This window comes from Lytechinus pictus, chromosome 9 (genome assembly GCF_037042905.1).
Source record: "Lytechinus pictus isolate F3 Inbred chromosome 9, Lp3.0, whole genome shotgun sequence".
In the NCBI taxonomy this organism is placed as follows: Eukaryota; Metazoa; Echinodermata; class Echinoidea; order Temnopleuroida; family Toxopneustidae; genus Lytechinus; species Lytechinus pictus.
In genome coordinates, this window is record NC_087253.1 from 19397332 (window position 1) to 19411670 (window position 14339).

The window sequence follows — 14339 nt, forward strand, 5'->3', positions numbered from 1 at the left end:
GATTTTCTTTTTGAAATTCAGATACCCCCCGCCAAATTAGTTTTTGGTATCCTTTCTTCAAATTGTTTTTGCTCACTCATGCGTGAATGAGGAATAATCTAATTACTATCAGATGAAAGAGGAGATTCTAAGCTTTACATTGGTGGGTCATTTGTCTATTGTATTTGTGATTAAGTTATGATAAATCATCGCTTAATCTCGGTTTCGTTTTTTCTGGGACGCACTGTATAATGATTTTCAGGTGCAAACTTTTTAGGGCTTCATTTTTACAACAACAAAAAAACCCGAGGCAGGTAACAATTCAGACCTTACAGCTCAGACTTTTCAAAATCAAATCATTGTTCCATTGATTTTTGGGGACTTATTGTTAGTTTTGTGCTTGACAAAACAATTTTGAAATTGAAGAGAAATCAACAAGTCCAAATAGTGTTTACAGATGCATGTAATGTTTGTAGACTTATTGTTGGTTATGAGTTTGGCGGTCACCTAATATGATAGTTTGGTTTGATTTTGAAAGGTTTGAAGAAGAATATGACATCACATCAACAAGTCCAAATAGTGTTTACAGATACATGTAATTTTTGTAGACTTATTGTTGGTTTTGAGTTTGGCGGTCACCTAATATGATGTTTTGGTTTGATTTTGAAAGGTTTGAAGAAGAATATGACATCACATCAACAAGTCCAAATAGTGTTTACAGATACATGTAATTTTTGTAGACTTATTGTTGGTTATGAGTTTGGCGGTCACCTAATATGATGGTTTGGTTTGATTTTGAAAGGTTTGAAGAAGAATATGACATCACATCTTCCCATCGTCTGCGTCACTCCCGGGACATGCAGCATGCCTTCTCCTACTTCTACTACCTCATGGGTACGCCCAAGATCGTCAACGTCACTGAGGTCTTCGATGAATTTGATACGGATGGATCAGGGTGAGTTCGCTGTATAATGGCATTCAGCGTATTAACTAATCTGCAGAGTGGATATTATTACTTTATAGGCCTCAGTCACAGCTTGGTTTACTATTATTTTGCCTAATTAGTGAGGTTTCAGTCCTCAAATTGGCAACAGTTTATGTTTTTCCTGTTGATTCTGGATTTTGCAATGTATGTTTCTCAGTCAATGTCTTTCCTCTGAATTGTTAATTGGCAAAAATTTGTATGTTTTTTTTTCCTCTGATTGTCATAATGGCAACAATCTGTAAGTTTTACCCTAAATCTTCAAATTGGCAACAATTTGTAATTTTCCCCTCAATCCATATAATAGCAAAAATTTTAATGTTTTTTTTTCAAGAAAAACAGCTTTTTTGAGAAGATCTATGTGTTCTTATTTCTGTGGAAAATTTTCTGTAGTATTGAACTGGAAATTTAAGACTGTTCCAATCTCTGGATATAGTAATCTGTTCCTATTACTTAGCTCTCAGGGTTGGCAGGTATTAGGTGGTTCTTCTAGGCCTTGGCACTATACGAAGTTCTACTTACATGTAATTGTCATTTTGATCATGATAATTTTCATCATTACAGTGTACTTTCTGATCGAGAGCTCCGCACATTGGCCACACGGCTTTATGAGCTTCCCCTTGACCTGAAGACATTGACGTCCCTGGAGGGAATGATTATCCATTGCGCAGTCAATGTGTCGACTAAACTCATCGCACCAGCAGAGGGGGCTATTGAAAAGTATTATGAAGAAAAAATGGTGAGTTTATCAATCTAATGTTGCTTTCACATAAAGGTAAGGTCGCAGTGACCCCTGGTACCCAGTGACCGAATAAATCATGATGTGAAAGCATTTCATCGTACTCAGCGACCGATCGTTTTTTACCAAAACGATCGGTAGCTGAGTACGGTCGGATCGATAGAGTACATAAAGCTTAACCAAGATAATATAGGAATGCCTTGAGCACCTAGTAAAGTGGATATGTGTGCTATACAAATCATATTGTCATACATATTAAAATTGTTAGGAGACAAACTGTTTGTAACTGAACTAGGATTAGACCTTAAGACCAAGCAGAAAGTAGCCTTTTAGTGTTCATGTTTAGTACTTGATTGATTAATACAACCTCAAGTATTATACACCAAATGGTGTAAGGGCAAGTAGAAGTTCGATGAAATAGGTATAGCCTCGTTCTGGAAATTAGACAATATTGATATTTAGACCAAATGGTTTGGAGAGGATTTGGTTGTAGACGACCTACATGTAAAATTAAACTCTATGGCCCGTATTCTGAAGTCAGGTTTAACTTACATGTAAACTCACGTTTAAAGTTGTGGTTTAAGTACGGATAGCCAATTGTTACATAAATCACTAACAATAGGCATATATTTTAGCTCATTTGGCTCTCAAATCATTCATAATTGTCTAGGAAGAATAAATAGATGATTGTCTTCACCATCGATGAATCAGGAAAGAGCACAGTAAACATAAGAAACATGCAACTTAATGAAAATTTAGACACTTTTGGCTTCCCATAATTTTAGCACAGAGTTAGACCATGGTCTAAGTTAACCCTGACTTCAGAATACGGGCCTATTAGATAAGACTTAATGAAGAGTAGACCAAGTGGATGTGGACCAAGTGGCAATCTTTCCCTTTATTCTTCATCTTTTGTTCTTGATCCATACAGCCTCAGGTAACCAAGGATTTATTGATGCACTGCCCTCCTCTGATAGAAAAGATGCAAGGAAGTGTCAAAGGTCAAACTATGTACAAGTGAGTATCTCTTTAATTAACTAACATAAGCCCTTTATCCTACATGTATAGTGAATTTGCAAGTACGGTATCACTTAAATCAACCTGTATTTAAGCTCATCAACCTATATTTACAAGTTAGTATCGCTTTAATCAACATGTTTGACTGTTGACCTATATGTGCAGGATGCACAAGTTGGTATTTTAAATGCATGTGCAAGTACCATTTAGTATTACTCTAGGCTAGCCAACTTTTATTTCAACCCAATGACCTTCATGTGCAGTATATATATATAGGTTTTTCTTTGATTAAACAAAATGCATTATGATGTTTTTGACCTACATACATATGCAAGTAAGTATTACTTCAGCCAATCATTTGTTAAAAAAAACTTTGACCTTCATATACATGTGTATACAACTATAAGTAAGTATTACTTGTAGTATTACTCACAGTTTGTAGCATTAACCAATATATTAAACTACTTTAACCTACATGCATGTACAATTAAATATTACTTTAGCAAACTTTTTATTAAAATGCTTTGACCTACCTGTACATGTTTGTAAATTACTGAATATGTAACTTACTTTAGTCAACTTTTACTTGTAAATTTCATGTACAGTATGTAGTAGTATGTGTGACTTTAACCAACATGTTTCAGTGTGAGTTGGACCTCAATGAATTACCATCCCTATGAAAATTGTTACAAGCTACTGAAATCCGTGCATCTGATTGGCTCAGAGCACATTAGTCAGTGAAATCATTGACAAGACGCTGCATGAAACACTCTCCTGGAGGAGCATTTCATGAAACAAATAGTCTGGGATTTTTTAATTAACAACTGTTATAAGCTACTGAAATCCTTGCATCTAATTGGCTCAGAGCAAATTAGTCAGTGAAAATCATTGACAAGACACTGCATGAAACACTCCCCATGTCTGGAGGAGCCCAAGATATATTTTCCTCTGTATTTCTTCTTTTTATTTTGCGAATTATTTTTGGTTGATAGGTACGAGATCATGGGAGAGGAGGAGATAGCCTTCAAGATGATCCAAACAAACGTCTCGCAGGTCATAGGTCAACTAGATGATATTCGCAAACATCCCAAGTAAGTGGATCGGTCCTGTTTCTTACATGTTACAACTTGATGAAAGTCTGAGTTGCGTCCAGGGTGATGTTTCACAAAGATATAAGTATGACTTAGGTCGCACTTAAATTCCTGGTTGCGTGCGGTATAAAAGGCATGGCGGCATTGGTCAGATCATGCAAAGAGGACGCGCACTACTGCGTATTTTTTAATAAGATTGCGTATTTCATATCGTGTGCGCGTCTGCATTTAAGTGCGACTCTAACTCATACTTTAATCTTTGTGAAACACCCCCCTGATATTATTATGTCTTGTGGAAGTGAATGAATGAATGAAAATAGAGCTTTTAAAAGTATTTATATATGTTGTCCATCTTAGGAAATTTGTCTGTCTTAACGACAACATCGACCACAAGAGTTCCGATGCGTATATGGTGAAAGCAGTACTCCAGGATTTCTACGAGTCTTTGTTCCCAGTCGTGTCTCAGTTTGAACTACCACGTGATTATAGGAATAGGTTTCTTCATATAGACGAGCTCAGAGATTGGTGAGTTTTTTATATCAGCAATCCAGCATGCATGTAGTTATATATTTCTATTCCTTTTCTTGCTGCAACTTTCTCAAAAACAAATTAACAAAGAAAAAATACAATAAACCGAGTATTTAACAAAATATTTGACTAGCAAAACAATGAACAAAGCTTTATTTTCTTTGACATATCGATTAAACCAGGTTGCAGAGGTTGCCACTAAAAGCATAGCTTGACTTCGTGACAACTCAATATGCTGTAATAAGTTTTCTCCAAAGAGTTTTACATTATACTACCTAATTTTAGCTAACATAAGTAACTTATCAATGTTACTAACCTGACTTACTAACTACCTAACTTAGTTAGCTTAACTACCCAACATAAAAATAACAGAGAAAAATATCAAAAATTAATGCATTTCGCATTGCTCAACAGGTCCGATTACTATTTGTTTTTTTTCCTACTGTATAGTCCTATGTTTTTTTCCCGTCACACCTAGCGGATTACAATATCAGTTACACCATATGTGTATTTATATTTTTTCATATACATTTCTTTTTTGGATATATTTATATACATATCACTTATAGATACATATTTACACTTACCTTCTTCTCTTAGTTTGTTTAATGCTTTATCATATATACTTATATGTCTTTTGCACATTATCAGTTGTTCCCCATTCTTTTCCTTTCCCCCCCCCCCCCACTCTTATACACCAGTTTATTATGCCTTTCTTTGTAACCTGTTTGACCCACCTCTCACTAATTCTCTAGTTATTCATCCCTCTATCACTGTTTTGTTCCAGATCCTGTTTGATGTTGCCTGCCTCATTATCTTAATCCCTCTTGGCCTTACTTACACTAACTTCCCTTTGTGTCTGCCTACTCCTTTTCTTTCATCCCCTTCACTAACCTGATTGGTCTTCTCTACTCACTAATGCCCCTTTTGTCTCCTTGTTTCTAGTGTTGCTGTAGCTTGTTTGTGGTCTATATTATGGTTGTTCCACTTTATATGTTTGTCATTTTGCCTCCGACGAAGATTCTGCTAGGATCGAAAGCTTAGGCCCCTTTTTTACTTTCTACTATTTGTTTACATATTTTCATAAACTTTGCAGATAAGGGAGCAAGTGTTATACATGTATTGTAGCTCCATGTAGGGTCTTTTTAGTGATTTCATTAAGAACATGGCATTTAATATTGAGAGGTTTATCTTTAGTATTGCTTGTTTTTTTCTTTGTAAGTCATAGTTAGCTTAAACAGGGCTTTAATCTCAGAATGACTGGTATTTTTCCCCTTATCTTGTGATAAAGTACATGTATGTGTTAAGAACTAAATCAAGCTTAATTTTTATTTAGCTCATATGATGAGTTGCATTCTTGGAATCTACCTTTTTAATCCTTTATGTCTGTAGAAAAGAAAGCCTTTAGAATGAGAGCAATTCTCATTCATCATCGATCCTAGAGAAATATAAACATTTGTGTGTGTGTTGTGTTAATTTGCAGGAGGAGATATCGAGACTGGTTACGATTCTGGACTCATCTATCCTTGGCAGCTCTTATCACATTTAGTGTTGTGTCTTTTTGTTCAAGTCATGTAAGTACACCAGGGTACAAAGAGTTGCGAGACTGATCCAATCAACCACATCTATGGATGGCCAGCAACATCAACATCTAAAATGCCAATATGTTCAAATAATTTCCAAATACGATTTGATGTATTTCCATACATTCATCATTCTCTTGAAGATTCAGTGCAATTCTCTTTTTTTCAAGTAGAAAAAAAATTATGGTATGGATGGATGCAGTTGAGATGATTGGATCAATCGTAACTCTTTGTAAGACTTAGCCCAGTCTCTCTCTCTCTCTTTATCCATTTTACGCTTGTCATTTTAATGAGAAAATATCACATCAGTAATTACATTTCATGTTATATCACTTATATTACAGCTTCAAATCAGTTGAGTAATGCCTTGATAGCGCCTTACTGGCAGCTATGCTTAAGCCGGGGCACTTAAAGATAATATTTGTAGAAAGCACTATATGAGAATGTTGCATGTTATTATTTCTTATTAGGTTTTGAAATTTTAATGTTGAAAATTTGAATATCTTTAATCTGGTTTTATAATTGTAATGAATAGTCTCAAATGACCTATATGACATCTCATTAGTGAAAATTTTGTTTGGAGTATTAATTTGTAAGAATTGAAACTACATCATGTTATGCTAATGTATCATATATTTCCTTTGTTTCCCTTGCAGCTTTTAGCGCTGAAGAGGCGATGTTTCGGAAGGCGTCGTTGGCGAGGGAGCGGTGTCGCTGAAACGGTACAGCATGTCTAAGAGTAGGCCTATCAATCTTTAGACACTTTTTATTTCCATATCTTGTTACTAATGTAGAACAGGGCCCAGTCTCACAAAGAGTTGAGATTGATTAAAGATTTGTTATTGATTCAATGAATGGTATCAGAACTTAGTGTCACACAGGGTATTCACATAGTGGAAGTGGAGATATGATTCACATTATCAGTATGATCAACACTCTAAAGATAATTTCACATTGTGGAAACCTTAATGGAGTACCGAATTGTGACGTGATCAATTTTCTGTTTTTACATGCCAGGGTTTTTTATGCCATATTTTGGTAGAGCATGATGAAATACCTCCACAACCCAATTTGGTGGGATTTGGTCCATGGGGGCTTTAGATATGACTTCATGAATACATAATTAGCCCTATTTAAGTTAATGTATTATTGGCCTGGTTCCTACACTTTAGAACCAGGCCAATAATACATTAACTTCAATGGGCTAATTATGTATTCATGAGGTCATATCTAAGGCCCCCAGGGAATGATTCCCAACAAATGTTGGTAGTGGGTGTTTTTCATCATGCCCTGCCGAGGTGTGGTATAAAAAAATCACGCTGAAATACAAAAACAAGTTTTTTTGTGCTGTCATCACTTTTCATAAAGCTGTTTGTAAGTTAGGAGCGACTTTAAGAAAGGCTGGTGATCCTTTCTTGTGGTAAATGTTACACACCAAAATGTTCATTGGGTATTATTTTGCGTGTAAGAAAGGTTCACCAGTCGTTATTAAAGTCGCTCATAACTTCCGAACAGCTTTATGGCACGCCCACCAGTCATGATTCATAAATCATGGTGTCACAGATTGTTCGTATTGTAGATTGATTTAAATCAACTACAACTTATAAAGATTTGTTATAATTAATTTATGCACTTGTATACTATTTTCCTTTATATATATTGAAAAGTGCACCTTGAAAGCAAGTTTTTACATACTGGTAAAGAAATAAAAGCAAGAATGTATGATGGAAATCACCCCAAAAATTAATGTGGGGAGGTGATTGGCATTAAATAATTTAGCTGAAAATTTGTATATAAAATGCCTTCTTATATTAGGCTGTCATACATCTAAGTTATATTGCTTGAGAACATTACCTGCTTAACCATATATGAGGAGAAAGAAAAATGATATAATTTTAGATGTGATTTCATAATTAAAAATTAGTCCCATGTTAAGTTTGCAAGAGAATCAGCATTCCGATGATTGTACTCTGCAAATTATCAGTAGCAGTTGTAAGTACTAATTTTGATATTTGCAGAACATAATTGAGGTGAATATGTCGTGCCTTTAACGTTTTCTGCCATAGCTGTATGTATGATTGTGTTCTATGTACCTACTAGCAATTTCTCTTTCTCTATCTTTTATCTATATTTTCTTTTTTCCTCCCTTCTGAAATCACAGACATTCCATCTGTAGTCCCTCCTCCCACCTAACACCATTTTGTGCTTGTGGCTAATTACTCATCACCCTCGGGAGCAGCACCCTTCTTTGTCAATGTTTTAAAGTGTAGTCCCATGTGTACGTATTCATGTCATATGTTGTCATCAATCGGGTAGATGGTTAATGTTGCCAGCTAATCGTTCTCACATCTGATATTGCATACTCAAATATGTTGTGATAATAAATGAAAAGTAAAGAATTGAACTCCAAACTTACTAAAATGAAATTCTCTGATTTTTGTTTTTAGTTTAGTTTACAGAAACCATTCATCTACAGATGGAAAAGTGTGTCCTTTTTATAGAGACACCGTTCCAATATTGGTTATGTGTATCGGAATAGGGAACATATTTCCTGCTTTATTTATGTACATGTACTTTTGAAGTGACATACACATGCATGTACTATTTACCACTTGTGCATATCCACGCACTGGAAAGCATGATATATTCTTTTTTAATTACACAATTTCCTTTTCGTTCAATGCACAAATGGCATACTATTTTCAGTTGGCAAGACATCATTTATAGTTATACAAATGCATGTAATAGTCTTTATTTATTTTATGTACAGTCTTTGGGCAAAACATATCATTGTATTCTGTGTACATGTACGCTCAACATTTACTATGGCCGGTAGTATGTACATGTAAGATTATTACAAATTTTGAGCGGTGTATTCTAACTTACATATATCATGCAGTGCCTAGGAAAAAAAGCATTGAAATATAGAAATCTAATTTTTAAAAATTATTGTTCAGATGCTATTTGTGGCATCTACCTGTCATTACCGTTATTAAGCCAGAGATTCAAATGTACTAGTGGATATTAGGTGTTGGTTATTTTTGGCTGTACATTGCTTTGATGATTCTGTTGCAGAATGTGTTGATATTATGTATTTTTTATATATTTTTATACAGTGAACTTGCACATCTAAAACGAAATGTAGGGTCCCCACAAATGAAGTATCTGAGATAAGTTTACATATAAAAATAAGCAGCATACATGTACATGTATGCTGCTTATTTTTCTAATTAGCTAAAATTAAAATTATTTGAACTACGTTATGTGGGAGTGTCGCGGTTTACTCACGGCTTTTACACAGTGGGTCATGGGTTCAAATACCCGACTAAGGGTTATTTCCTTCAACAAGAAATCTACCCATGCTTTGCTGCACTGAACCCATGAATTGTAAATGGGTACCTGGCATGAAGATTCATGCCTTGGAAAAGCTTGATGGGTTATGATACTTGCTGTGCTGCAGCTAGGGTAATAATTACAATTTGTACCTTGAGCACTTGGCATAGTGGATAAAAGCACTTCATAAGTTGCGTTATCGCCCATCATCATTGTCGTATCTATTATTAACAACAGATATCGTAGATATTTCAAAATTAGATTAGATAAAGAGCTATATTTATTCTGAAGGCATAGCAATAAAAAAAAAAATTATGGTTTCAATGCATGCTCACTTACATTATTATGACTGAGGTTGCTTTATTGATGGTAGGTTAAAGATGGATTTTGCAGTTTAATCTTTTGTTCAGCAAAATGCAGCTTAAATATTAGGACCCAATGTATTCTTTGGCACTATGTTGTATTCTGTTCTATGTTTCTGTAGTGACATCATCATTAACTATTAGTAGGCCAACATCCCAACCATTCTTAATTTAGATAAATTTTTATCCATTCCAATCTAATCTTGATATGATTTTGATATTTCTTTTATTCACTCCTATTGGAAATGCATTTCCTTTCCTTGAAAAGGTTAGGTTCTGTATAGATTTAGCAAGGCTAGAATACACTGTTAAATTCCAATTTTTTTTCTCACTCAAAAAATGTGAATGAGCTGCAGTATCGGCGATACACTAGGAGATGCATAATTAACACAAGATACTGTCATGCACATAACTATTCCATTAGTTAGTATTTCTATAATTAAAAAGGTATATAATGGATATCTGTAGTGTTGAAGCTAAATGATTTGCTCCTTTTGGGCAAAAGAAAATGAACTTTAAAAAAAACACAAAGAAATGAAGACAGATGAAATTGTAAAAGAGATTATCAAGTTTGTTTGTGATCTTTTAGGCCTACACTTTGATGGTAGCGCTATGTTGACCATATGCATATTTTTTCACTTTTCTTATGAATTTGTATTGGATTATGGATAATTGAATCAGTAGAAGTTTGTAGCTTTTGGTTATTTGGTGTTTGTATATTTCATGCAGCAATATCTAGATGTACGTTTGATGATGTATGACAATGTACATTTAAGCAATGAAATAGTGTGTATGTGTGTGTACGGTGCAATGGTAATAAAGTACTCCCATTAGTTTGGGTTAGTAGTGTTCAAAACTAGTCATAGGAGAAAAAGAGTTCCATGACATTTGCTCCGGCGAGAATTGCTCCGATGGAAAGTCTGCTCGTTTAGCCAAACAAAAAAAATATAACCTCCAAAACTGAAGAAACCCTAATCCTTATCTTTATATTGAATTAAACCAAAAGTTCTATTACAATCCTAACTCTAACCCTATGCCCACTGAGATCTTAAGACCAGAGCAAACGTCGCAGGAGCAAACGTCGTGTCACCAATAAGAGTTTAGCATTTACATACACATGTAGTGGTTGGGTACTCGAATGTACATGTACATGTATGTATTGAATTATTTCAAACTTGACAAGGCTGTAAATTTACTAAGTACTGCGGTGAATTGGAATTCTGCAGTACTCAATTCAGTGGATTCACAATGCGGTGTGCCACCTATCGGTTGCAGCAGACGGGCCACATTCTAACTTCGGGTCGACATCCCGTGCAGGCAGCACACAGTGCTAGTGTATTTTAATGTGACTTTGATGGCGGACCAAGCTGTTTTTTATGAATGCAGGTTGACAGACTAAAAATGTGTTTAACTAATCATGCCATACCATCCTAAGCAAAGGAAAAAAGACGGAAGAACTTGAAGGAACAGCTCAAGTCGCTTCGGCCAGCACAGCATAATCGTATGCATGCATCGTGCGCCACAGCACAGAGGTTGATTTTGATTAATTTTGTCCTTTTTTTCCCATGAGGCACTGGGAATTTTTTGCCTCTCCGCTGCAACCGATAGGTGGTGCACCATATTATGAATCCACCAAATCGAATAATTTCAAAACTAGTTGTAGTGTTAATGATGTGCAACATTGAGAGATGGTGAAATAGTGGGTGATAGATCTACATGTAATTATGAAACTCTTATGTAAATCAGAGTAAAAAGAAAACATTAGAATTTTAGTTCTCATATAAAGTTATATGACATATATCAATGGAAAATTCACATTCTTTTTTTGTCTGTCTTATCTCATGAAAGAAGAAAGAAGCTAATTCAGAATGACTTATCATGGTTCAAGATGATATGAATGACTTTCTTATCCATCATTCAAACATTCAAAGAACATCTAATCTGTATCATTTATTTATATTTACATGTACTTTCGTAATAGGGCTGGTCCAAAATGTGGCCCAATACCAACACTTGTTTAATAATGCCAAACTCAGAATCAACCGGCTGCCTTGACAAAGTTCACATAGCACAGAATCATTTGTTTTGTCTTTTCTTTATGAGGTAAAGGTTAACAAAATATGATAAGTTGTTGTGATGTCTAAATGTACTCTGAATTATATCTAAAGAAAAGGGTAATACTGTGTGTGTTTATGCTACAGAGTACTGTATATACTGGCTTACTATTGTGTAGTATTAGTTTTAAGTATGTGTCTGTAAAGGAATAGGGAGATGTACTGAATTTCATGTTGTAAATCATTAATGTTATTTATGCAGTTTGCAAAGTGGCATTTCCCTACAGGTTTCTTTACAATGGGTGATTTCAAATCTGGTGTTGGTGTTAGAAGCTCAATTTGGATTCCTTTTAGCAGCTCCAAATCTATTCTAAGTTTACACAAATTATCACAACATTGACAGCTCAAGGCCTCAAGTAAGTGACTTTTCGGGACCATCTCCATGTTATGTTTGGTGTTATACTCATGTAAAAATTGACCTAACACCAACACCAAAAGGTCAACACTGAACTTGATATCACCCAATGGGGCACAAGATGCAGCTGGATCTTTTGAGGAATGAGACATGATTGGCCTTCTGTGGATAAAAAAGTTCAATCAGCATAAATTTCATGGTCAAGTCAGGTGGTTGGTCACATGATTCACTTGTGTTGATTGTGTGATGTCATTTGGGGAGAACCCCCGTGTTTGGATGATTGTGAAGCTGAAATTTCAAGGAAATTAATGTGACTACCAAACGTGTAATTGAATATATATTTCCATGGTTCTGATCGGAAATACACAATTATATGACTACACTTGAATACTACATATCAAGTTTTGAAATATAGTACATGTAGACATTAGGATAGACCCAGAGTCTGTTTCATAAAACTGCTCGTAAGTTAAGAGTGACTTTAACAATGACTGGTGATCCTTTCTTGTGGTAATTGACATTCACCATTAAATGTTCATTGGTATTTATTTAGCATGTAAGAAAGGATCAATGGTCGTTCTTAAAGTCGTTCTTAACTTACGAACAGCTTTATGAAACACCCACCTGCCAAAGCCAGGATGATAAGTATGCAGCACTTTGAATCACTGTATGAATCATATAGAAGTGTTGCAAATTGTAATTTCTTTTTCTTGTTATTTGTTAAATTGTTTAGATATCAAAGAATTCTGATTAACATATTAAAAAATAAGTTTTCTTGCTGGATGGTGGAAATATCAGTACATGTTTGCATATCCTTACATTGATGATGAATTTGTTATTTTCTAAATGATCTATTTGTTCATGACCTTTCATTATTTATTGATAATAAGTGATTCTTTTATTGATTTTTTGTTAAGAATGAGAATAGTGGACTTGAAGAAGTTATTTGATCTCTGTCATTAGCGATTTGCTATTCACTCCTGATCTTTTTTATTCGTTCTATTTTTGTTTCACATGAGGTCTTGTGTACATTTATTTGGTGAACAGAATCATGAAATATCGTAGTACATTATATTTTTTTTCTATTCTATGAAAGAAATTCTTATTGGTGACAATGTTTTGATTTTTACAAAAGTTTACAAATTTAGTTAGAAATCTTTTAGAATTATTTATGGCTAATTTTCATTTTAATTCTAATCATATTTCTTTTTGTTTCATATAAAGCAGGCTTAATTATCATTCTGATTTTTATTGATAAGATTTTTTGTTCTGTTTTGATTTTAATAAGATTTTTTCAAAATCTTTTAGAATCATCTATGCATAATTCTCACTTTTATTGTAATATTTCTTTTGTTTCAAATAATGGAGGCTTAATTTTCACTTTAATTGTACACATATCTCTCGTTTTTGTTTAGAATAATTGATGCTTAATTTTCACTTTAACTGTACCCATATTTTTATTTCTTAGATTAGAATAATGGAGGCTTAATTTGTATTTTAATTGTATTTGTCTGTTTTTTGTTGTTGGGAACAATGTTGAATAACTATTTTTTTCCTGTTCTGTCCAGATCTTTATACACTTTGGAAAAGTGAAGTTCTTTTCACTATCAAAATTGAATCATATTGTCTATACTTTTCTTGATTTCAGCAACTTGAGTTTTCAAAGGAATGTACATGTATGGTTGTATATGTATTAGTCAGATGACTATAATTATGCCTGTGCTTTCAATGTATAAAACACTGATAAAGTTGTATATATTCTTTTCCTAATTGTAATAAAATATTCTATGAAAAGAGAAATAACTTTGTACTCACATTTTGAATGCAACTGTTAATGTGTGGGTGTATGTATGTATGGTGAGTGTGTGTGTGTTGGAGGTTTGAGGGGGTCGAGGGTGTGAGGGATGATGGGTGTGTGTTGGGTGTATGTGTGGGTGTGTAGGGTATAAGGGGATGGAAATGTGTGAGGTTTGAGGCAGTTTAGGAGGGTGTGGGATCATTTTCAATGTGCGAGAGTGTGAAGATGGGTGCGTTGTACGTGGATGTGAAGTTTGAGGGTGTGTGGGATGGTTGTTGGGATGTGTGGGATAGCAAGGGTGTGTGTGGGCCGTGGGGGTGTATATTACAGTGTTTAGGGTACAAGGGGGTGCAGAAGTGTGTGAGGTTGAGGAGGGTGTGTTGGATCGTTGTTAAGAAGTGTGGGATTGTAAGGATGGGTGTGTGTTACGAGGGTGTGTTGGATAGTTGTTGGGATGT

General features: G+C 34.6%; 1 protein-coding gene across 2 annotated transcripts in view; it reads left to right on the forward strand.

Annotated features, from left to right (window-relative positions):
- Positions 1 to 10114, forward strand: part of LOC129268156 (N-acetylglucosamine-1-phosphotransferase subunits alpha/beta-like) — a 40757-nt gene extending 30643 nt beyond the window's left edge. Inside the window, exons 22-29 of one of the 2 annotated variants that reach the window (XM_054905740.2) lie at positions 782 to 934; positions 1526 to 1700; positions 2632 to 2717; positions 3710 to 3808; positions 4166 to 4333; positions 5820 to 5910; positions 6576 to 6658; positions 8081 to 10114. In XM_054905740.2, the coding sequence (XP_054761715.2) occupies positions 782 to 934; positions 1526 to 1700; positions 2632 to 2717; positions 3710 to 3808; positions 4166 to 4333; positions 5820 to 5910; positions 6576 to 6656 (853 nt within the window). In that variant the 3' untranslated portion in view covers positions 6657 to 6658; positions 8081 to 10114. Of the gene's footprint in view, positions 1 to 781; positions 935 to 1525; positions 1701 to 2631; positions 2718 to 3709; positions 3809 to 4165; positions 4334 to 5819; positions 5911 to 6575; positions 6742 to 8080 lie in introns of those variants that run through there. The other variant, XM_054905739.2, reaches the window with a different exon arrangement.
- The last annotated feature ends 4225 nt before the right edge of the window (positions 10115 to 14339 follow it).